The sequence below is a fragment of the Syngnathus scovelli genome, chromosome 8 (assembly GCF_024217435.2).
Source record: "Syngnathus scovelli strain Florida chromosome 8, RoL_Ssco_1.2, whole genome shotgun sequence".
NCBI lineage: Eukaryota > Metazoa > Chordata > Actinopteri > Syngnathiformes > Syngnathidae > Syngnathus > Syngnathus scovelli.
The window spans coordinates 8,755,342-8,779,143 of NC_090854.1; the positions used below are offsets into that span (position 1 = coordinate 8,755,342).

The 23,802-nt window shown below is 45.2% G+C and overlaps 2 protein-coding genes across 4 annotated transcripts; one reads left to right on the forward strand and one right to left on the reverse strand.

Annotated features, from left to right (window-relative positions):
* The first annotated feature begins 107 nt into the window (after positions 1 to 107).
* dync1i2a (dynein, cytoplasmic 1, intermediate chain 2a) lies at positions 108 to 10,244 on the forward strand. Of its 3 annotated transcripts, none has more exons than XM_049727502.1 (17): positions 108 to 224; positions 992 to 1,109; positions 1,174 to 1,288; positions 1,678 to 1,765; positions 2,426 to 2,485; positions 2,709 to 2,824; positions 6,278 to 6,364; positions 6,439 to 6,601; positions 6,694 to 6,793; positions 7,277 to 7,402; positions 7,480 to 7,626; positions 7,704 to 7,817; positions 7,898 to 8,031; positions 8,946 to 9,090; positions 9,173 to 9,313; positions 9,420 to 9,545; positions 9,627 to 10,244. In XM_049727502.1, exons 2-17 carry the CDS (start codon positions 1,002 to 1,004, stop codon positions 9,738 to 9,740), a joined length of 1,884 nt encoding a protein of 627 aa, XP_049583459.1. In that variant the 5' UTR covers positions 108 to 224; positions 992 to 1,001; the 3' UTR covers positions 9,741 to 10,244. The 3 variants fall into 3 exon arrangements, with proteins under 3 accessions (XP_049583459.1, XP_049583460.1, XP_068507791.1); XM_068651690.1 differs by lacking the exon at positions 108 to 224 and adding an exon at positions 333 to 462; XM_049727503.1 differs by lacking the exon at positions 2,426 to 2,485.
* Positions 10,245 to 10,535: 291 nt separating this feature from the next.
* On the reverse strand, positions 10,536 to 23,759 carry LOC125973377 (electrogenic aspartate/glutamate antiporter SLC25A12, mitochondrial). The gene is made up of 18 exons (XM_049727499.1): positions 23,663 to 23,759; positions 23,178 to 23,231; positions 20,851 to 20,993; positions 20,619 to 20,734; positions 20,080 to 20,219; positions 18,848 to 18,994; positions 18,564 to 18,702; positions 17,828 to 17,921; positions 16,975 to 17,059; positions 15,857 to 15,938; positions 14,883 to 15,041; positions 14,057 to 14,109; positions 13,786 to 13,866; positions 12,501 to 12,641; positions 11,686 to 11,824; positions 11,288 to 11,446; positions 11,113 to 11,203; positions 10,536 to 11,005 (listed from the first exon to the last, which is right to left on the reverse strand). The coding sequence occupies exons 1-18, from the start codon at positions 23,672 to 23,674 to the stop codon at positions 10,828 to 10,830; spliced, it is 2,013 nt and encodes a 670-aa protein (XP_049583456.1). The 5' UTR covers positions 23,675 to 23,759; the 3' UTR covers positions 10,536 to 10,827.
* Positions 23,760 to 23,802: the final 43 nt, after the last annotated feature.

The following is a 23,802-nucleotide window of genomic DNA, read 5'->3' on the forward strand; positions in this document are numbered from 1 at the left end:
AAATTAGCCACAATTCTCAGATTTTCTTGTATTGTTCCATCTTTCAATTATTAAAATATCATTTGACTAATTCTACAATAAATATTTGCAGATTCTAATGTGACTCTCTTTACTGTGTATTATAATAGTCGTCTGTTTTGTCTCTTCGCGGTTGCCGTACGTGGCATGAAACTAGATTGTTTTGCTTTTTGGTAAAGATCCACCGGCCCCGAACGGAGTAAAAGGTTCGTATGCTACCAAATGTTTCTACTCGAGTTGTAGTAGCATGTAATTGTTAAATTTAGCTTAATTTTATAGTTTGAGTTGGCTCTAATGCTTCATTTAGCCGCCGATCATTTGATCGGTTAGCGCATGACAGCCCTGCGGACCTAGATAGCTGTCAATGCTAATTGCTAATTCGATAATCGCTGGATTCTGCAAGATCTCGTTTTAATTAAACGACAAACTTCTAGTCTGACATGTGTATGTATGTTGTGCTACAGTACGCGTTGTATACATAAAGTTATGACAGCAAATTAGCCGGTCTTAGCAGGGAATGCTAACAGTAGCTGTAGTGGAGAGAGTTCAAGTTGAATCTGAATCGAAGCGAAGCTGGGATCTCAATATTTGATCGAACTTTTGTTATGAATTTAACAAGTAAAAATACGCGTATCTGCACTATCAAATGAAAACCAGTTGGCTTTTTGACAAAGAGGCTCGTAGGGGTCAAATTGTAGTTACCGATTGCACAGGGTGGGGCTTTAATCATTGCTGTCCTCCGGAATTGTCTGATCTCGAGTTTTCTGTTAAATAGAAATAGTTTAAAGGCATGCATTTTTTCAGGAATCTGCACAATACAATGAGATCCAATAGGAACCGAATAAGAGAAGCTGCGTTGATCAAAATCTCTGTTCTACAAGCGTACCACATTGAAAAAATATGATCTGAAATCTATGTGCTGATACTATCCACTCAGCATTTATTTATTTTTTCTCTCTCTTATGCTATGTAGCTGCAGCATCATGTCTGACAAAAGCGAACTAAAAGCGGAGCTTGAAAGAAAGAAGCAACGCTTGGCCCAAATCAGAGAGGAAAAGAAAAGAAAGGAAGAGGAACGCAAAAAAAAGGAGGTTAGTAAATTTGACACAATATTCTCTTGAATTGGTGACATCTTTTTTTCCCACTATAAAATAGGCAGATCAACTGAAAGATACTGCCGTTCACCATGAAGAGTCTGACTTGGAGAAGAAGCGCAATGAAGCCGATGCCCTGCTACAAAGTTTTGGTATCGCCTCAGATGTTTCTGTCGGTATGTGGCTTATCTAGTTAATACTTCCAATTTCATTCTTGTATTGCAAAATCAGTCTCACTTTCAGTCAGTTGAACTAATGTTTTTTTCCCCAGTATATGCTAACAGATCCTTGTCGCTTTTGCGAACAGCAGGGGGCAGTAGAGCTCTATTAAACAAAACGTCCCTTAGTCTATAGTTTATAAAACACAAATTATAATCTTGTTTTATTATTCATTCTGATATCACGGCATTTATTTAAACAATATTTGACTTAAATTAGCACGTCCAAGTTCCTGGCCGTATTTGGAAACCAAGTTTGTGTTAGCAGTACAACTGCATCAACACAATTCTATTGTGGCCATCATCATGTTATAGAAATATGTTTTTGTGTTTATTTCTTTCTGTAGCCGCTCCTCCCACGTCTCCAACTGCCAAATCGGCAGACACCTTAAGCGAGACGGGGAGCCAGGACTCGGATGGAGCTCCGGGACCAAGGTACAGTACAAGAAATTTACTCCAGCCGTTTGCTCATTTATTAGATTTACATGTGGTTGATTTAGGAATTAACAAAAAAACAGGCTGTTGTGATGCCTGGGGGACTTCTTAACCTCTAATTAGAGCTCCTTCCCTAGGCTGAAATTCAAGCTAGTCCCATCAGACCCAAGGAGCCCCCCTCCCCTCTGAACCCCTTTAACGCGTTGACTCATTTCCCTCACCCGGCACGGCCATTTCCTACACACATGGAGGTCATGTTTTCTCCCCGAGGCTCAGCTAGGATTCACGTTAACACTTTGTGTCACACACTCGGAAGTTCTTTTTTTTCCCTCAGATTCCCCCCCCCCCCTTACCATGCGTGAGAGCGTTCACACCTCAAAGTCAATCAATGAGGAATTGTAATTGAATTTTCAAGCAAGATGAAAAAGATCAAATTACAACCCCTTTGTTACTAAGAAAGAACTAAAGTTGTATCCAGAACCAGAAGTTCAGAAACGACAAATATTTACAGACTTTTTCCCTATATGAATGTACTCATTTTTGTGTCTCCCCAATCCTTCCTTTGTAAATGTGCATGTTTTGCTAACTTTGTTTCCTCTCCTGGTTTGTGCTGGGTCGTGCGTCTCACTAATGCCGCCTTGTTGCTGTGACACTAACCAGGACTCTACACTGGGACTCTGACCCGTCTACTCTTCAACTTCATTCTGATTCTGAGCTGGGGTACTGGACACTCTCTTCTCTCCTTTCCTGGTCATTTTCCCTTCTCTCAATCTACGGCATGATTACTTGTCACGACTCACGTTTTGCATGCGCAAGATATGTTAACATTGGTTTTGTAAAACTAATCTGAGCCACTTGCCATTCCATCTGAGATTTTTCTGGTAAGGAGTTGAAATTGTCGACTGTTGCTTGTGTAGTGGTTTGAGTGGTTTTCTGCTTCTAGGCGGGGCGCTTCCAAACTTGGAATGGCCAAAGTCACTCAGGTGGACTTCCCTCCACGGGAGACTGTGTCTTATACAAAAGAGACCCAGACACCTGTCATAACACAGCAAAAAGAAGGTAAGACGATTTTTAAATATCCTTTAGATTTCTTTTGAAGAGATGAGAAATAAATTGAGAACATTAAAAAACGATTGATGCACAAATGCTCCGATACTATGACACTGATACCGCTTTGCTAGCATAACATACCTTTCCCAGCAGGTAAAGTTGGAGCCGTGTTAGCAAAATTAGACATAGTATATTACTATATCAGAAAGAAAATGAAAATAATGATTTCAGAATATTTTTTGACCAACACCTAAGACCAGAGTCAACTAATGTTCCGGAAGTGATTGTGAGCGAGCCCTAAGATGAAAGTACAGGAAAAAAAAAAATCTTCCACTCTCGTCCATTTCGAGATGTCCTAACTATCTCCAAGCTCTTACAAATTCACCGTCTGGCGCAAGTCTGTCATTATGCTTGTCTGCTTGATTCACTTGCATCATTGAACGCATCCATTTCGCCGTCCTTGAAAGCCTGCTTAGGATTTTAAACATCATGGAAGGGCTGTTGGGTCAAGAGTTATGTAGAGAAAACTGCGCTGACACAGCAAGAGAAAAAGATCCAATTTAATAATAATAAAAAAAATCCCTCAACAGAAGAATAATTCACATCACTCTTTATGGCTATTGTAAAACATTGTTAAACAAAGATGGATTCGAGCAGCTTTGAATCCCGCTTCGCCTCGCAGCCGCCGTGTAATCATTTCATCAAGTCCCTCGCTTCCCTGTCTTCTCTCTCCACCGCACGTAACAAAACACATTTGGTGACACCGTGTGTGCGTTTTTTTAAAGCATTTTTTGGCGTGGCTAAAACGAAGTCTGCACGTGTTGTCCCGCCCCTCAACAATTATCGATTAGCTAGCTAGCTAGTGCTGTGCTTAATTTACAAACTTTCCAGGGATTATAATCTTTTCAATGAAGGCTGCTTCATCGCTATCTGATTTGAAAAAATTCCCTAATTTTAACACCTCCACTTTCGTAAACGCATATTTGTTTGCCTGTTGATGGCCGGAGTGATTCACAATAAGCAGAATCGGGGATCCGTTCCTTAACGAGAGGCTGTAATTACCGATGACGATGTCACGCTGGAGTGTGAGGTGCTAATGGGGTGGCGGCGCTCCGGCGCAGAGCTACAAAAAGCTTGTCGCGCTTAGAAGTACGCGCGGCGGTTTAGTCAATCCGGCGTTTAATGGAATGGGATTGTTTTAATCACTCTAGATTCCGAGCAAGGTCACAACTTCAACTCACAAAAGCCCTTTGTGGCCTTCTCAGCTCAAGTGCCACTTTAGAATTTAGTTGCCTTTTATGCACTTAGTGGTTAAATACCTATTGTGTGAAGAGATGTGGGTAGGTTCTCGCTTTGGAGGGTCGTTATGATTTACCTATTGGTGGTTGTGCACATAATTGCTACTTTTTTATCAATGAACATGCTCCATGTTGAGCAGAAGTCTTGGGACAGGTCTTTTTAAATACATCAAAGTCTCTCCCCGACCCTAGATTGTTTTTTTTTTCCTGATTAGTTAGACTTAGACTTAGACTTAGACTCAACTTTATTAATCCCTTGGGATTCTGATTAGTTTCAAGCCACAATAAATATTTTTATTTTTTAATGCCAGTATTATCCGACCAATCAGCTTTTTTCTGTTGTGTAATTTGCACTGGCTTTTTTTCCTGATCTGTAAATGTTGCAATGTCTTTGAAAGGATTAATCACCGTCTTTTGTCTAAAGTGAGAAAAGGGCTGTTTAAAGCTACTTATTTGTGGAGACGAGAAATGATCTTCCCCACTGCGTCTTTGGCTGATTAGCCCGGCAAAAGGTTGCAACGTAACAAGCCCGCTGTCTTTGCAAAGCGGCTCGCGCGCGCCGTCGCTTTCAGACTTTTGTGCTGAGGAAGAGGAAGACACCTGCGGCTCCTCGGGGCAAAGGTCGTTTCGTTGTATTCGTGAACATCACTGGCCGTGTTTGCCTTCACACAAGACCATCTTTGCACTCGCTCCCCCAAAAGCTTTTTTTTTTTATTTCTTAAATGGCGCAAAAGGCGTAATAGGCTCCTTTTTTTAAAGGAGGTGTTGCTATATAGGACGTCGAAGACCCGGGTGAATTTTGTTAAATGTAACCCCCCTCCCGCTTTCCTTCACTAGGCACTCCCCCCCTCCCCAGCTGGGTCACCGGGATCACTAGCTTTTCTCCAAATGGCCATTTTGGCTGGCAGGTGCATTATACCCTTTATTTTCAGATTGTCTATCCGCTCCTAATGCCTGGCAGGTTGATTGCCGCGGCCGGCTCGCCTCGTCAGGGCTGACGAGTGCGGCTGGGTGATTACTGTTTTCCCCCCAAAGCCTGATTGAGGCCCTTGAAAGAAAACATTTGAACCTTCTCCCATTGCTCGCAAAAGCATATGGCCCTTCCATACCTTGAAACGACACGGGGTCTTCAAAACGATAAACTCATCAGCGTGCTCAATAACGTTCTTCCCAAAAGTGTCCTTCTCTCCGTAAAGGGCATAAATCACTTCATAGGCAAAGTGACGGCTGACATTATCATTTAGATGATCTTGACGAGAAGGAAATCCTGCTGTGCCGTGCCGTGCCGTGCCGTGCCGTCGTCTTACATTAGCCGTAAGCCCAAGATAAATCCTTGCAAGAACCGACTATTATTTTTTCAAAACTCGGGCGGTATAGCGTCTTTAGGAGATGTGCTTTGAAAGAAGCTAGCGAGCAGTTTCCCAGCTGCTCCGGCCTGTAGTTTGTTGTACATTATCTGAGCTTGAATAGAAGTTTCAGGACCTCCTGCTAGGTTGGTAATTACACAGGGCGGGTGGGGGGGCTTGTCTCGAAGCAGCAGAGCGGAAAACCTCTGTGCCCATCATCACCGTGCCACCTCTGAAGAACCTCAGACAATCCAGACGTGGCCATCTGCCTTTGCACCGTGCCGTCATCTGCTCCGACCAATGGGATGGAGCTCGGGCACCTGCTAGAAGGGGCCAACTAGTTTCCAGGACACAGAAGAGAGCGGCTACACTGACAACTCGGATCGCCTTTGAATGAGTCTCATTAACAGCTAGGGGGGAAAAAAAAAAAAAAAAAACGGGCCGCCTGCGACAACAAGACACCCGCTGCGCCGTGTCCGTCGAACACAAATGACAACCTCGCCGCTTTTGAGACGCAGCATCCCTTTGAAAAGCAACGTCGAGCTTGACAGACCTAACAAATGCAAGGCAGAGATACCAAAAGTCTTTTGCGTTGGCCATAATCACCGGGAGAAGCTTTTTATTGAAAGAAGAGAATAGGGGATGTGAAAGACAGGTGAAAATTGGTGTCGGACTTTGTTCTCCCTTTCGAGTGTTTGTGTATAATCACGGCCTACATTATTGTAAAACATGCTGCATTCATGAAAGGAATGTGATTATACTATTTTATGAATCAGGCTGCAGAAATGTGCTTTTAAAATGGACTTACTGTTTTGCAGATGAGGAGGAGGAGGAAGAAGTCGCTCCGCCACAGACCGTCGTCGAGACACCGATCGAGAAGCCCGACCTCAATGAGGAAGAAGAAGGTAATCAAGCAACGGTGACGTCACACAATAATCTATCAAAACATTTTCACCAAACCCCCCCTCTCCTCCCCCAGTGACCCTCCATGAACTGACCGAGGAGGAGAAATTGCAGATTTTGCACTCGGAGGAGTTTGTGAATTTCTTCGACCATAGCACTCGCATCATCGAGCGAGCTCTGTCGGAGCACGTGGACCTCTTCTTCGACTACAGCGGCCGCGACCTGGAAGAGAAGGAGGGGTAATCATCGCATCCTAACAATCGACTCACGTTGAGCTTCCCAGTCGGAATTTCATGGACATGCTGTATTGTCATCTTTTTTTTTTCCACAGTGAAATTCAGGGCGGAACAAAACTTTCGCTCAACAGACAATTCACAGATGAACGCTGGTCCAAGCATCGCGTTGTCACGTGTCTGGATTGGTCGCCTCAGGTCTCTCTTTTTTTTTTTTGTCCACATAGTATCCAACATCACTTTGTCTACCCAAACAGAAGTTCATGTACAAAGCCGCGGCTAATTGGCTGTTAACTTTTCCCAGCCGTCATGTTTTATGATTACATAGCCAGAGTTTGACAGCGTTTACTTTGCAAGTCCCTCAGGAATGAAAGTTTAAGGTCCCACCCAAATTGTCACTTAGTCAAAGAGCGTAATGATTTGTTTCCTTTGGCGTCCAGAGTTATTTCATGCATGATTCCGCAATGACTTGTGACACTGATTGAATGCCAGCTTTTTTTTTTTTTCCTTCACGCTATTTACCTGCCTAGTGGGAAAATCCATGCCCTTCCGATTTGTAATTGTGCAGACAAACTCTGCATTCCGTGTTGATTATTCAAGGCGACAAAAGATTAATGGGTTACCTCACCCCCCACCAGTCTTCAGCCACTGTGTCATTCTGTCTGATTTTTTTTTTTCTAGTACCCCGAACTTCTAGTTGCCTCCTACAACAACAACATGGACGCTCCTCACGAGCCAGACGGCGTGGCTTTAGTGTGGAACATGAAGTACAAGAAGACCACACCAGAGTACGTCTTCCACTGTCAGGTACTGAACGCACTTGGACCGTCTGAACAGTTATGGATTTATGTAATCTCTAATCTTTAAGTTCCTCTTTCTGACAGTCTGCAGTTATGTCCACCTCCTTCGCCAAGTTCCACCCCAACATGGTCGTCGGGGGCACATACTCGGGCCAAATTGTTCTGTGGGACAACAGGAGCAACAAGAGGACTCCGGTGCAGAGGACGCCCCTATCTGCTGCCGCGCATACGGTAGCTAGCTTTTTAAGCTAACCTTGCTGTCTTACCTTCATTCCATAAGCGATTTTTTAACATCGCTGTTTGTCTAGCACCCGGTCTACTGCGTCAATGTGGTCGGCACCCAGAACGCCAACAACTTGATTAGCATCTCCACCGATGGCAAGATGTGCTCCTGGAGCCTGGACATGCTCTCTCAGCCACAGGTTTCAACTGCAATGAGTGGAATTTATACATTTGTGTTTGGCTGAGTGTGTTTTGACAAAGCCCCACCCTCCCCACACAGGACAGCATGGAGCTGGTGTTCAAGCAATCCAAAGCCGTAGCCGTCACCTCCATGTCCTTCCCGTTGGGAGACGTCAACAATTTCGTGGTGGGCAGCGAGGACGGCTCCGTCTACATGTCGTGTCGTCACGGAAGGTGAGTCCACCGGCCTCCAAAAAAGAAACACTCAGACATCACAGCAACGCAAAACTCCTTTGAGCTGTTTTTTTACTGGCCATGTTTTTCTTCTCCGCCTGTCAGTTGACCACATAAAGCTCGTTCAACATTAACAAGGAAGTGAATCAGTTTTTCCCTTTTAAACGTTTTCATTTTAACAGCCTGGCGTCCCAGGGAGGATTTAACCTGCAGCTCATCCAGAGCCGTTGTCGTTAAACAGCTGCGCTCATGCCGGATGATCTCCCCCCCCCCCCCCCCCCCCCCCCCTCCACCCCTGCAAATGCGGCTTAAATCTCAACCCCCCGCTGAGATGCGAATTAGCCCGGGACCAAATAATTGAAATGTCCTGCAGTAGCCCGGCAGATGATCGCTACTCGGCTCACGGATTCACCTCTGTAATAGGCCCGATCATTTTCCACCTCATTTGCAAAAGTATGATACCGTCATTGCAGTTTAATAATGCATAAGCATCACTCACGCTGAGTATTTACCACTCGATGTTAATTATCTGAGCTTCATTTGGATAACAGTGCGTGGTGGAGGGGAGTCATTTGAAGGTGTTGAATACAGTCGTACCTCTGGAATGATCCTTGGGCGTCACAGTCTTGTATCTCAATCCAAAATAAACTCAAATCTGTGGTCTCTTCTCAAGGTTTCTCATTTCCCCTAGCTGGAGTTTTGAGTTTTTCCTTGCCCTCTTGGGAGTTTAAGATCAGGGGGTGTTTGAGAATATCTTTCGTTCTTCACATGTCCTGAGTGTTGTTGTTAGTCACCTAAATGTTGAACAGAGGCTGTGATTTACCGAAGTCAAATTCCTTGTTTGGCATGCTCAAACATGGCGAATAAAAAACTCTTGAATCTTGAAGATTACTGTCTTTCTGTGTGCTCCACAGCAAAGCAGGCATCAGCGAAATGTTTGAGGGCCACCATGGACCAATCACGGGAATCGACTGTCACACGGCCGCTGGACCGCTGGACTTCTCCCATCTCTTTGTGACCTCCTCTTTTGACTGGACCGTCAAATTGTGGAGCACTAAGGTAAGACGTGGCCATTGATACAATGCAATATGGCAACAGGTAAATGTCGTACGAATCTATCGACACGTTAACGGATTTGCAGAACAACAAGCCGCTCTACTCGTTCGAGGACAACTCTGACTACGTCTATGACGTCATGTGGTCTCCGACTCACCCGGCTCTGTTCGCTTGCGTCGATGGCGTGGGCCACTTGGACCTGTGGAACCTCAACAACGACACGGAGGTGCAACAGTATCACACATTGCAGTGAACGCAACACACTTGACGATAAGCAGAAGTTTGGCAAACTGTGAACTTTTCTTTTTTTTTTCTTACACACTTCTTGTCAGGTCCCAACAGCTAGCGTGACTGTGGATGGGAACCCGGCTCTCAACAGGATCCGATGGGCTCCATCTGGAAGAGAAATTGCTGTGGGAGATTCGGACGGACGAGTCCTAGTGTATGACATTGGAGAGGTGAGTAAGCTTGATTTTTACTAGAGTCAAATGTGAGGATGGCGACCTAAATTTGACCAAACTCGCTTCACCCCTCCCCAGCAAATCGCTGTTCCGCGGAATGACGAATGGAGCCGCTTCGTCCGCACGCTGGCAGAGATCAATGAGAACCGAGATGATGCCGAGGAGCTGGCGGCACAGCGTCTGGCCGCGTGATGTCACAGCGCGGCTGTGTTCAGGGACCACCGGAGGGTTCGTGAATACGAACCTTGATCTGATGACGGCTTGAGCGTTCCTTATTGAAGGATGAGTCAGCTGATCATTTCCTACTCTGCTTTTTGGGACAGGTCAAAACATCAGAGCTATACTCGCAAAACACCAAACTTTTTTTTTTTTTTCAACCAGATGCCTTAAATATGAAAATGAAATCCTGTCTTTATCTCTGGCATGTCGACATCTGCCTCACAGGCTGTACAAGCCAAATGTTTTATTTCTCTGCACCATGTTTCTTTAATTTCATGTTACCGAAGCAATCGCATCTTTAGAATGTAAGCATCATTGTCTTCATCTCATATCTGCATGATTGACATGTTCAAAATCTATATTTTCCAACATTCTTGCAGCTCTTTAGACTGGAATGTCCTCCATGCATAAGATGACCACCTATGCTGTAAACACTCAGTGATTCAAAGATCTATAAAAAAAATGGTTGCTATCTCAGCAGTGTTTGTATGTCTGTAACAACCAATATGAAGAATATAGTGCTTCACGGCTCCTGTAGTGACAATACAATTGTTTTATTTTATTAATCTAATCTCCAAATGACCTGGCTCTGGTCTCTTTAGCAATGAAGCTCCTCAACTTACATCAGCAGTTCCTTGATGAGAAGATGCCACCAGGTGGCGCCAACTCAACTGCAGCCAAACGTGAATAGCTGAGTTCTTCAGCTAATGACGTTTCTTTTTCCTTAAATGATAATTGCACTGTATTTACTTTAAGTGCTTTGAAAAACAGGTTGTAACCATTTATTCCAATAAAATAAATACATTTAAAATGATTGCCCCGGATGAAAATACACAATTTGATAACTGTACATAGCAGACACATGCACCGACATCACCCAAGCGCTTTGGCATCCGATAAAAATTCTGTAACAATTCTTTGCAATGTCATAATGTTCCTCTAAAAAGAAGTACAGTATGTACAAGTTGTGCAAGCCTTGCAAAAATAAACACCAAAAAAAGCTATGACCCATGCAGCATTTTCACGGTATCTCTTGGAGCCACATATCAGCTCACAGTGCTTACGCTTTGGCGACCACCTCGGCTGAAGCTTGAAACTTGGGCAGATGAAGGCCGAACTTTTGCTCCACGCCGGTAAATGTGGCGGCCGCCAAACGATATCCACCCACGTGGTCGGCACTGACCGGAGGAAGGTCCTCCAATTTAGGGGCGAGGGTGGGCTCCGATCCCTGCGGCTGGCTACGGGAGGGAGTTGGATTAGGGTTGAGTTGCTTTGCGAATGGCTGAACAATATGCCATTATTTTTTCTAATTAATTGTTCAGCCCTAAAAAGTGAGAATACTTACTGGCCACCAAAGTCGACTTTAAACCATCTTTGCAGGAGTTCGTAGGTCACCAGGGTGACGCCGAACTGAGGTGATGATCGGAAGACTCGAGCTGAAAGACACATAATTCTTCAAGAAAAAAGAAAAAACTCAAGTGAATGTTCTATGTGATGTAACTAAAATCAATTCGGCTGACCTCCGGCACCCTTCCACAAGGCCGTGAAGCCTTCCTCCTTGAGGATCTTCCTGAAGCAGTCGATGACTCCATTGTATGTGGTCTGGCCCGCTCGGGCCGCCACCTGCAGCCTGGTCTTGATGACATCAGCGGGGGTCACCAGCGATGCTGCCGGTACACCTTGTTGGGAGCAACGGGAATCGAGTGGTGACTCATTCAAGGACCCCGTACAATCCAACAGTAAGTGGGCTGACTGTACATTTACTGCTCAGTATTAATGGTGTTGCTGTTTTGTCGAAGCTAGACAGCCTTGACTCTTCATAATAGCGTGCCATCATGAGCAGCCATGTTTGGGAATTGTGCTCAGGCTAACAGGCATATATAAAAACACGGTTGCCTCAAATGGTGCTTCGTTATACCTGCAATGGCTCCAGCGGTGAGCAGCTGGAGCGCTCCCACTTTTCCCGTGTCGTCTGCAAGCATCTGTTTGGTGTGTGCGTAGGCAGGGAAGTAGATGGCCGAAAAGGGGATGTCCCTCAGGAAGCACGCTTTAGCACCCTAAAAAACACATTTGGAATATGTGCAGGCAGGCAGGCAGGCAGGATTGCTTGGTGGGCAAAATGGGGGCTGTTGTTTTGGCGATGTCTAGTGGTCTGGGTGCTGTCTCATCTCACCTAAGGGCAACTTTCATGATGATGGAGCCCAAAGCTCCTCAAGGCAGAGACATCCATCACACTCTGCTGGCTATTTGCACCTCTTGCCAAGAGGAAGTCAGCATTTTTCCCCAACTATTTATGTGTGTGTGTTTTCTTACGGAGCCACACACTGTCTGCTCGAGGTCAACATACGACTGCGTGACTTGGCCTGCTGTGGAAGCCGCAAGAATGTGGGAACGCAGCAGCAGCGAGTGGCGAGGAGTAGGCCCTCACTCGTTTGCTGCCTTGTCTCGTTTTCAACACCGTTTGGGGAAAATTGCAAACAGTACAAGTTACGTTTCATGTTGGCAATTTGAAATTCTGATGCTTCACAACAAAGTGCAACTGTGTAGTATTAACAACATCTGTGGTGTGTCAAATTTAGAGGATGTGCATTTTCACTTTATCGTGACTATCTAAAATAGGGGGGGGGGGGGAATCAGCATCCTATCTCAGTACACCGCTTGATGTTTTTGTGTCTTGTGTGTCCTTCTCCGCCCTTGCGTGACAGACAGCCCGACCCAGGTTTGCCGACCCACCTTGTAGAGGCCAAAGAAGCCCAGTTCTCGTAAGACATTGAGGGCGCTGACCCTAGGGCCTGTGGTGATTTCGCCGGCCACCTGCAGGCGGATCTTGACAATCTCTAGAGGGTTGGTGAAAATCACCTGAGAGCCTCCGGCCTGTGGGAAACAACAAGGGGTGAATAAGGTGATCAAATGTTTACAACTCTTTCAACTTTTGCGGTTAAGTGAGTTTGTGAAGATGCTAATGATTTGCAAGCGTTTGCCCTTAATGGGATTTCTGAAATGATGACAAGACAAAAGCCACTTTTCATGGACGTCGGCAAACAGGAAGTAAAGCAGGCATGAATAGAGAAGCGACAGGGGTCAGGTCAGAGCAGACGCCGGGTGAGGGGGCTTGGGAGGCTGTGACCCTGGCACAGGCCCTCTGCCCTCTCGCCTCCCCCCCTCGGGGCACCTCCTGTGGCGGGGGCGAGCCAGCCTTGCCCCGCACACTTCCCGATTTTACCCTCTTTTCCGAGGCCGGGGGGGAGCGTTGACTCACCCCTGGACGGCTCAGCCTGAGGCGTAGCGGCCTGTGACTCAGGCACATTTATCACCCCCTCCCAAAAAGCTAATCAGGCCTCAGGATGGCCGCTGTTGACATTCAGGGCAGGGGTCTTATCTGTAAACATCCGAGCTTGGATCTAAAAAAAGCCCGGGTATGTTTAGTCATTTTTAAAGTGGAAGGGGGAGAGGGGGGCATCCGCTGCTCTGAAGATGGACCCCCTCGCTTTTATCTTCTTCACTTCTCTGATGCCAGCCATCATTTGGCAGCCTTTCACAGAGAGTAAAAAAAAGAAATCCTACGAGGCCTTGTAAAATGAATGACAGAAGTCCCCAGCTGGGATGTATCCTGTACACGGTTTGTACAAGAAACATCCTGCGGTGTTGCCGCCCGTGTTGGCGGGCTTCAGCTATGCATGCTGCTGTCAAACTCAATCACAAATGAGCAAGAACCGGCTTCGGCCGGGACCCTCAGGGCCTCTCCTTCAATTACACCCTGACAGGGGTTGTGACCCCGTGGACCCCGCTAGCAACCTGCGGGGATCTTCTCCGTAGCCAATCCTGGTTCCCTTCAGAATCTACAACAAGCCAGTGGATGGCAGGAAACACTGCTTGCGTCTCCAATGTGCCATCAGACACAATTTTGCAAATTAATCTAATGAAACACAGGCAATAAATTAATCTAATATAACATACAATTTTTGATTTATTTAAGTATTGAGAGCAGAGTCAATCTAAATATTAAAGTTGTGCTTACGCATCCACCAGCTAGGATTTCAGCAGCCAGAGGGACGGAACCATCTTGTTGGGTGAACTTGTCTCTGACTAAATCATTCATCTGGGAGAAGTAAAAACAAACAAAACAAAAAAAAAGGAAATGAGACGCAATATCGACCTTGAGAGCAGCGCATTAACATGAATTTGTGCTTGGAGCTGTGTCTTGATTGCAAAGTGCGCCCGCTAGCATGAGTGTTTTCAAAGCCAGTTCTTTGGGCGCACTCCAAAGCAGCGCTGAAGGAATGACTTGCCGTGAGTTTGATGGCTTTCTCCGGGGCCACGCCGATGAGCTGCGGGAGGAGACCTGCAAAATATTCATAGCTGTCATTAGGAGAGTTGGTGGTCAAATGAATGCGTATTCTTTGCTGAGCAACAGACGAAATGATTCTTGCTCGCTTATGCCCCCGCCCTCCCCTCGAAATTTAGGTTGCAAGTTTTTAAGCTTTTGAAAAAGTTTTTTTTGTAAAGTTAAAAAGTCAGTTTTCCAAGCTTAAATGTAATTTTTTTTTATGTTTTGGAATAGCATCAGTGTGAAAGCTTGACTGTTTCTCAGTATTCACACAAAAGCGCAGCCTGGGTGGTTGGAGCTGCCGCATCATTTCATCGTGTGTCCTTCATCATGCAAGCTCGACTTGAACAGGAGCTGCTGAGTGACCGCTACAGAAAAAAAAAAACAGGCCAGCGTCTCCTTCATCAAGTGAGGAGGAGGAGGAGGGGCGCAATAAAGAGCTGTGTCGTTGGGGGCAGCAGTAGGTGGCAGTCTTGACTTCTTGGAAGTGAAGCGCCCCGGGGCGAGAGTGTTGTGTGTCGCCAGCCCTCAGCGCCATTACCGCCATCCGGTTTGAACGAGATCACACGCCGCTGCTACTCCGCTGCTCATTGTCCTCTGGAGGGAGGGGGGGGCCTCGCCTCGGACAAAATGAAAACGCGACCCCTGGCTGTTGCTTTATTCCCCGCTGAAGCAGGAGGCCACAAGGTTTTCTCACATCAATTAGCAAAGCGCGCCGCCAACATTAGCACCTTGCGATGTGCTGCCTGCGCAGCACATGATTTTAGCCATAATGGGCTATTGATTACCTCGGTAGAATCCGAAGAAGCCCTCGTAGCGTAGTACTTTCTTGGCACAGTCGAAGCTGTTCTTGTACATGAGCTCGCCCACCAAGGAGCCCGTGGAGCGCTGGTTCTGCATGCGAGTCTTGACCAGGTCGATGGGATACACAGCTGTGGCACCGGTGGCTAGAAAACAAACAAATTAGGCTGAATGTTGGATGATGTATTGACATGGTTGTTGTATACAATTACGTGGGCTGCAGTGGCGGTCGGTACCTGGGCCTTTGTTGGAGAACTAATTGACTTTCAGAGTTCAGAAGAGGCTGATTATTAAATGTATGAATCCGTGCAGATCACTACAGATGCGTTGAGTTACTCAAACTTGAGCGCCTTTGCCCAACCAATCAGAGGCCAGAAAAAAAGCTGACATAATCAATAATCAGTGCTGTATATTTGAGTGTGTATGAACTTTCATCCAATTCATGACAGTGGCACTTGCCGCACTGCTGAATTCAAAATAAATCAATCAACCAAGAAGGGGGAGGAGCTAACACTGGAATAAATCCTGCTTGCAAACAGCTCTATCAGCAGTGAAGCCGAGAAGTGGCTCATTAACATCCAAAACACGTGGTGCTTTCCTCCAGTCCTGTGATTAATGATGTCTGCTGCGCTGATTTAAATTGTTTTAAACAGACACGCACACACACAGGCACAAAATCAGCTCCTATCTTGGGGCCAGTTATGTCAGAGATTCCGCGTATCAATTCCTCCCAGTGTAATTAGACAGGATTCCAGGGAGCTCGGTTCCAGAAGATTTGTGATATTCCGAAGCTCTGGCTCCGACGACAGCCTGGAGCCACCAGCGGTGCGGCCGCACAAAGCGGGAGCCTCAGATCACAGCTCCTCGCCCCGCAGCAGCACAATGGCCGGCCCCGGAATCTCGGGCTCGTCCCGTCTGGCCGGCTAAAGTTACCCCCGTGGGCGGCAGCCGTGTCACTCACCTCCAGCAATTGAGCCCAGAGTAAACCTGTAGGCAGACTCCGCAACCTGGAGCCAGATGGGCCGGGATGAATCAGGGGTATGCTGAGGGAGAGGAAACAAGACAGCAGAGGTCAAATATGCGGTGAACAAAACAAAAAGTATACAGAAGCAGCTCGCGTGTGGATTGAAAGTAGGTCAAGTGTAGGTAGGACAGTCTCAGTCGGGATTTAGCGATTGACCACATGACCTCGCGATTTCCCTCAGAAGCTGCATGTGGAGGAGCTGAAGAGCTTTTATTTTCACAAAGCATAATTTCTTTCTTATCTGCTCGCCCGGCTGCATTCATGTTTGATGTTGAAAGCAAGGGCCTCTTTGTTTTCGCAGCGGCGCAGGGGAACAGATTAGCCCTACAAGCCTTTTCCATGTTCAGATAAATATCTACAAGTGTGTGTGTGTGTGTGTGTGTGTGTGTGTGTGTGTGTGTGTGTGTATGTGTGTGTGTAACTTCTGCCAGACATGAGCACAACACATTGCTCCCCCCTCCCCTCCCTGCCAGATGCGGAGTTGCATGCTATCAAGATTCAGGACTTGATCAAAGGTTTCAAACAATTAGCGTATTTCCGCTAAGGGCAGGCCTTGGGATGGTAGCATCACCCCGGAGGAATCAAATTCCAGACCTCTGAGACATCCCGAGAAGCACCGCCGGCCCGCTAGTTCTGACCGCAGCTCGAGAGAAGCACGTTATCCGGTGAAGGCAAGATTGCTGTTCTCTCAGCCAGCGTGCTTTCCGCCCCCCAACTCCTTCATGCCATTAGCAGACCTCGCTAAAGGCCTCTAAAATCCTTGCCTTTTATCAGCCTGCAGTGGATGTGTTCGAGGGGAGCCTTTCATGGAGAGGTGCAACAATCCATTCCTCTTCTATAAATGTAATTGCTCTACTTTCATCTGGGAGTTTAAGTAATGCACTTCACAAGGAGCGAAGAAAAAAAACGTGGGCACTCTGCTAATTCACTTATGGAACATCCTCTTTAGGCTTTTTTTTTTTTTTTTGCTACTGTGCAACAAGGAGGTTGAGGTCTTGGAAGAGAAGCTCAGATAAAAGACATGGGAATGCGACGTGAGGTGTCGGTCGGGCTACCTGTCTCTGGGCCTCGGCGAGGCGGTAAGGCATGCCTCCTTCTTCCAGCGGGGCTATCCTTTCGATGTCACTGTGATTGAGACGCCTTTACACACAACAGCAGAAGAGGAAAGGGAATTAAAAAAGCAAAAAAACAAACAAACAAAAAAAAGACTTTTGTCTTGTGATGTTTTTCCAGAAAATGTTCCTGACAAGTCATAAAAAGGCTAGACTCTTCATTAAAACGTTTGCTGTATGTTTTCCTTGTAAAGCAACATGCAGAGTCACTGATTGGGCAATAACTTTTGCCTTTCCCAACCTATAAACACAACTATAGCGCTATAAAATGACGAAATTATTTGTTAAGGGGTTGTTTATTGTGTGATCGCCACGACGCAACTCACCTTTATTTCCACAACGCACAGTCGTGTTGTGAACCAAGGACCTCCTCCCCGCGCCACATTTCTACCATTTATTTACTGTACTCCACAAAACTGTGCTGCCGAAAAACACCCGATATTGACAATGTTGGAGGTTGTGGTATATTAATTTTGTCCCAAAATTGTCATGATTTGGTATAAGAGCAAAGTGATGTATTAAGAAAAACTACAACAGATGCAGTACTGATTATTAAATGTTGTTTGAATTTTTCACATGCATTCCAAACGTGATTTAAAGCTCAACTGGTGAATTGTAACGCTACCCAGTGAGAAAATTGTTAGGCAAAAACGTGTCAAAATGGAAGAACGTAAGATACCCTCTGATCCCGTGCCGAGATCTCGGGAACTGATACAAATGACACAAAGTGGACACGTCTCAAATGAATTCACGGCACACCAAATTGCCGTGGCACAACAACAATAACATAACCTACCCCGAGTGAGTGTGGAGACCGGCTAGTTGGAAGAGGATGTCGATTTCCATTGGCGTGATCTGACCAAACTTATTGGCAGCGTGGGCAAACTCCTCTAAAATGAGAAAAAGAGAAAAGGGGTCTCATTGACAATCGTTTAAGGCATCAAACCATTTCTGTTTATGTACTGGATAGTATTTGCAAATACGATAAATGAAAGGTACAGTATATATTAATTAAACATGCCTTTTTAGGAAACTGTAGCTCTAAATCGATTTGTTGATCTACGTTTTTTTTCAGGCAGTCCCGACAAAAAGCATCTCATTACTTTTTAAAGGAATGTGAGATTTTATTCCATGAGTGACATTTTTTCCTGTGACTGAAAAGCGCAAGTTACAGAAAGCTCAACCGATTCCGACTCAATTATTTGCAAATACTACAAGAAGGGGTGGTAGGGGACAGAACTGGGGTATCTTAACAGGAAACACTAAGGAGTAAATGGTGGCTGACAGCACGACTATCAGTTACACAGATCTACATGTAGGGGAAGTGCTCTGATTACCACGTTCAACGATTTCATTTACCTTAGTAATTTAGTGCTACAGAAAATGTTCCCTGTGTGGTCACTCACACCATTCTGTCAAGACAGTTAAACATGATCAAACAGCTACACAACAAAAATCCATGCTGATTAGTATTATTCAGTCGCGACGATGCCGTCTGTCGGTGGTGAGGTGGCGAGTGGGATGGGGACTACCTTTGGTTACCAGCTTGTCTTTGTATGTGTTGACGAGGGTGCTGTAAATCTTGCGGATCAGCTCCATGTTGTTGAGCAGGGCATTAAAGGCGTTGAAGTAGGAGAAGCTCACCATGTGGGAGGTGCTGCCTCCAGCCGCCTGGAGGAACAGCAAAAGAGGTCAGAGGCAAGAGAACGTTTTTTTTTTTTTTTTTTAACTGGAAATTCACTATCATAACCATCTTCAACGACTGTGTGGACCTGGTGGTTCAGGACCTCTCTACATAAGATTTTCCCTAACTCACAGAAACCAGATTCTCCTCCACAAATGGAGTCAGCATGTGATGCCTGATGGTGGCCATGATGTCGCTGAAGTCCAAAGCCGTGATGGTGCCACTTTTCCCTTTGTCTTTCTGGGCGAACGCCTGGCGGGCATGCTCCAGCTGCAGCTCCTACAGCAATGGAGAGAAGACAGCCAGTTGGGTCACGTTGACAAAAAGGCGACCGGAGAGCAGGTTCTTGTGATGAGGAACAACGTGCAATAAGTGAGCTGTGAAATGGACCCTTGAAGAAGAAAAGCGTGATAATGTCAGACGTAAAAGTCATCTGATGTGACAGTGAGAGACACTGGCTTTGGTAATCACCACATCTCGCTATTGACTAATGGAAACCATGTCCAGGCAAGCCTGATCCCGGAAGAGAGAGGAACGCTTACTGAGACGACTGGCGGTGTGCGCGCACGGGGGAAATGATTCAATATGACAAGCATGCAATCAGAAAAGGATGCAGAGGAAGACCGAGCCCGGGCCAACTTCTGCTGTCAAAGCTCATGTAACCCGAGCATCACACAATATCCAGCCAGCTGTTACTTCCTTTTTTTGCACCGCTTCTCATTACCTAATCAGTGCTTTGTGGTTCAATAATTCTTCTATCAATGTTTGATGATTATTGAGACAGGATGTCTCACAAATTGGTTATTTTGTGCAAAATTGCCACGGCCACAAGGCAGCGGTAGAGAGGCGAGATTGATATCAGAAGGTAAATTGGAAAAAAAAATAAGGGGGCGGATCAAGTGTGATTAACTGCAAAGTTCTGGCCAGTCACGTTCTGATGTGGTTCCTCCCTGCCTTGGCCTGGCCCCAAAGACGGCATCAGTGCGGGAGGGCCCGCGGAAGCGCCACTGCCGCTCAATAAATATTTGATAACCAGAATTTTCTGTCGACACGTAATTGACTTTTCCAGAGTTATGGCTATCCATTTCTGTTGTGAAAATAAAATAAATCATAACGGGAATGATGATCTGAACTTTAAAAACATCCTGAAAAGTAGTGGAATAGGGCATGGCATTTAAGCGCTTGCGTCACCGTCTAGCGACAACAAAAACAACTGAATGTCAGTTTACAGTAAATCCTTGCTATTACACAAACAGCAAAAAAAAAAATAAAAATCTGAATAATTCAGTCCCTTGCGCCCCCACAAAAAAAGTGCAGTTTTTAATATACGGCTGGATAGAGAGAGCGAAAGAGAAAAATTTGACCTGTAGAAACTGGGTGAACTCTGTGTAGCTGAGCTTCTTGCTTCTGTCATGGCCAAAGTGTAGCCTGATGAACTCGCAGTCCCAATTGAAGGGAATGTGATGATGGACTGCTGTCTGGCTGAGGATGTCACGTACATTTGCTGAAAGTGTGAAACGCCAATATCAGAGGAATCATTTGTTCCCAGGTGCTAACCAGGGGAGGCAAATACAGTCATGTACCATTTTTAAAATGTGACCGTTTGACTGTGGAATGGATAAATAAAATAGATAAAAATAACAATTATTTATTTATTCATATTTCCCAAGGGCATGACCGTTTTTGAAATTCTCCCACCCAATGTAGCATTGCCTTCTGCACACTGAAAATTTTCAATGGCTTGAGGAAAAGTAGCTGACAAATTAAGCTCAACCATTCCCTAATCATTCTTTTATATCCTCGTGAGTCTCGTGTAAGAAAAGTAATAAAACTAATTAGTATATTACTGGAAGGAGACACAGGCGATGCCTCCACACAAACCTGTCAGACTTTATGTACATACCAAAAGAAATGTCCCCAGTGCCAGTCTTGTCAAAGAGCTGGAAGGCAACAATGAACAGGGCGTCCGGGGCGCATAGAACCGATTCAAAGGCCAAAAACTCCTGGAATGAGATCAACCTGTCGCGACAAAGTTCACGCACTTCACACACTTAGCAAGCAGCTCGGCCGTCACATGACTTCCATCCGAGCGCAAACAGTCTTTCTATAAATTATGATGCGAGGGTGCCACTTACCCATCTTTGGTGGTATCAGCCACTCCGGCGATCAGGTCCACGGTTTTGGGATTATGTTGGGGCTGTGTTTGGAGAGCGAGGTAACGCTGCACAAAGTCGTTGGGGGTCATGTAATGCTCGCCATCCTCCACGGCGCTGGCATACTGCAAACAAAAGCACCAGAGCATTTACGTAAAGTAGCTATCCCAAAAATACTGAATCATCTTTTCCAGCACAGCTTGGATGAAAACGCAAGATAAAGCGGTTTCTTTTCATTCATTTTTTTTTTTTTTAAAAAGGGTGAGTGATTTGTGCTCATTTGTCCTTACCAGAGTGTAACCGAGTTAGTCAAGCCACAAAACATTTAAAGGTCACGGGATCAGCTGTATGATTTCCAAAAATACAATCGACTGTATGTCTACGGTGCCGATGGTTCATGTTTGGGTCAGGCTACAAATGACGTTTTCCAGCGCATTGTTTGTTTGACGTTTTTGCATGTGGAACGTTTGAGGATGCGGAATTGAGATGTCTGTTGACAAAATAAACTTGTATGTTTAGCAGCACTGCGCAGGATTCGAAAGCTTTGCTGAAGGAATTCGGAGGAGGTTCTGGAGTGCATTCCTACGTGGACTTTGCTAAATTTGAGAGCACAGGTTGGCCTTCCTTTGCAGAGGATAAGTAAGGATAAGCAACAAATAAAATTATTGGATCCATATCAGGGGTTGCAAGTTCTTGTAGAATCCCATAGCATGTCTTCACATGTCTTGGTGTACTAGGTCATAGTCACGTTGGAACAAAAAAGGGCTGGGCATACATTTGCTCAATGTTTCTTTAGAAGACCAAAATGAAAGATTGAGAAGAACTAAGTGAGCAGGACTTGATTAGCAGATGAAAATGTTTATTGAATAAAACCCTCAACATGGGGCATAAGCGTTACGGCCATGTTGCCCTTCAACACTCTGAAGCAAAAATACGCCAGCACTGCACTGTTCTAAACTTAAGACCACGAACACCCTCTTAAGACTTCCAGTCCATTTTAGACGCGGAGTTGGGTTTCAATTTGGAGCAGAGATAGCAGAGGGAACACAAGCACCGCATGAACTGGCACGGCAAAAAGACTCCCGGATTGCAAAGCGGAGCCAAGAAAGACAGAAAGGGCTGGAAGATAAACAGAAACAGCCAGGGTGGAGCGCTTCACGCCAAGTGTTTTCATTGCTCCCATCGATTTCAGTGCGGCGAATTAACGCATCAAGTGAAAATATTCATTCCCGGCAATTTATTGCGGCGCTGCCTTTTTTTTATTCATCGCTTTATGATTGTGTTTCTATTCAGCTTCACAGTAGGCCTCAAGTAGTTCTTAATCAAATTATACAGGCAGTCAGAAAGAGCTGGCGGTAATTAATTCTTCCACCTGAATGTGCATCACAAATTACACAGGCAGGCCTCTTGTAGCAGAGTGAAGACCTTGTTGAGACTTTTAGGAAGTTCACACTCCAAAACCGCTGTGTATGTGTTTGCGTATCAAGCAGACAAACTAACAAACGTGTTAAAAATCAAGGCCCGCTGTATCGATTTATATGGCCCACTAAAGCAAATAAAATGTGTCTACTTCCTTTCTATCGACAAAGGTTTGTTCTTTCAAATTTATGATAGAAATTTGCCATTTTTATTCACTTTTAACAGATATTATGTTTTGCCATCAAATCCCTTTGTTGACCTAAATGTTTGCATGCCACAGTTTTATATGACTTCTGATTTCAAATTAAACAATCATTTTAGGAAAAACTCTCAATTCACCTTCAACTCACCTCAATTTACTTTCAGCTTGACAGTCAGAGCTCAAATCATCTTTCCAGCAAAAAGAATGGAAATGACATTAATATGGTTTAATGGCATTTCCATTTGAGCCTCTAGCACTCCCCAAAAATATTCAATGTAATCCAATACAGACAATCAGATTAGGGAAAAATTCTATTTACTTGTCCACACCTCTTAAAGGTAATTACAGTTTATTAAACCATTTTATTGTCGATGTCCTCTCTAAATATGTTCATACAGTGTAACTATTCTTTCTTCGGTTGATTGCTGCTTGAATAGATTAAAGCAATTTCACCATTTCTGCCACGGTATAAATTAATTATAAAGTCAACTCAAATTACATCAGTAATGTTAGACCTGAAACTGGTTTGACAGCAAACCACAATGCTTTTCAATTGAACATGTATTTAAACAGAGTTGAAACAGTTTCAAAATTAGTTAAAGCATGTGACTGACATTTAAGCAAACTATGTGCCCCATATCACAGAAGATAGTATACAGTTTCAGCAAACCACATAAAATGGTCTTACCTTGAGAAAAACTGCCTTTAACTCATGGGGGTCGGCTCTTTTTGTCATTTGCACCTGTAACACACAAGCCCATTTTCAGCCATTATCGTGCTGCATCTTCAACTGGTTCAACCGGTTGGCTGGCCCATTCATGAACTTTTTGCCCTAATGATTAGCTTGGATTTTAGCGAAGCCGACACGGCGTAACCGATTCAAAACATCGACGCAGTGCTAACGCAACCCTCCAGGCGAGAGCTCGCCGGACTAAACGACGAAATTTCGATTTGGGAGTAAAAATGACAGCCGCGTCAAGACGTCTGCTGGAGACGGGCGGCGGCAGCGGCCGCGATGCTTCGCGCCGGAGCAAAGTCGCATTTAAAGAGGGTCCGCCACATTTCTGACACGCCCTGAACGCTCCACAGCCTCCGTGGACGACAGCGGAATACACACGCTCGCTCAAGCATCTTTTAAAGTTAATATGTGATAAGAAGTAGTGACGGAGTCACCTTGACCGCCATGCTGGGGTGTGACGTCGGCTGTAAGGAAGTAGCGCAGGCGCCGAATGGATACAGTAGAGTACAGTATGATTACAATATGCAAATCATGTTATGGTTCAGTTCGGTACAATGAGGGTGAAATATTGGCG

What these genes read in the sequence shown, in the direction of transcription:
- dync1i2a (XM_049727502.1), top strand. Translation starts at nt 1,002, where the DNA reads ATGTCTGACAAAAGCGAACTAAAAGCGGAGCTTGAAAGAAAGAAGCAA. An exon ending in CCTCAATGAGGAAGAAGAAG is followed by an intron (nt 6,365 to 6,438) that starts GTAATCAAGCAA and finishes CTCCTCCCCCAG; the next exon opens with TGACCCTCCATGAACTGACC. An exon ending in ACCTCAACAACGACACGGAG is followed by an intron (nt 9,314 to 9,419) that starts GTGCAACAGTAT and finishes ACTTCTTGTCAG; the next exon opens with GTCCCAACAGCTAGCGTGAC.
- LOC125973377 (XM_049727499.1), bottom strand. An exon ending in TCTGGGCTCAATTGCTGGAG is followed by an intron (nt 15,042 to 15,856) that starts GTGAGTGACACG and finishes TTTGTTTTCTAG; the next exon opens with CCACCGGTGCCACAGCTGTG. An exon ending in AAAGTCGACTTTGGTGGCCA is followed by an intron (nt 11,006 to 11,112) that starts GTAAGTATTCTC and finishes TCCCTCCCGTAG; the next exon opens with CCAGCCGCAGGGATCGGAGC.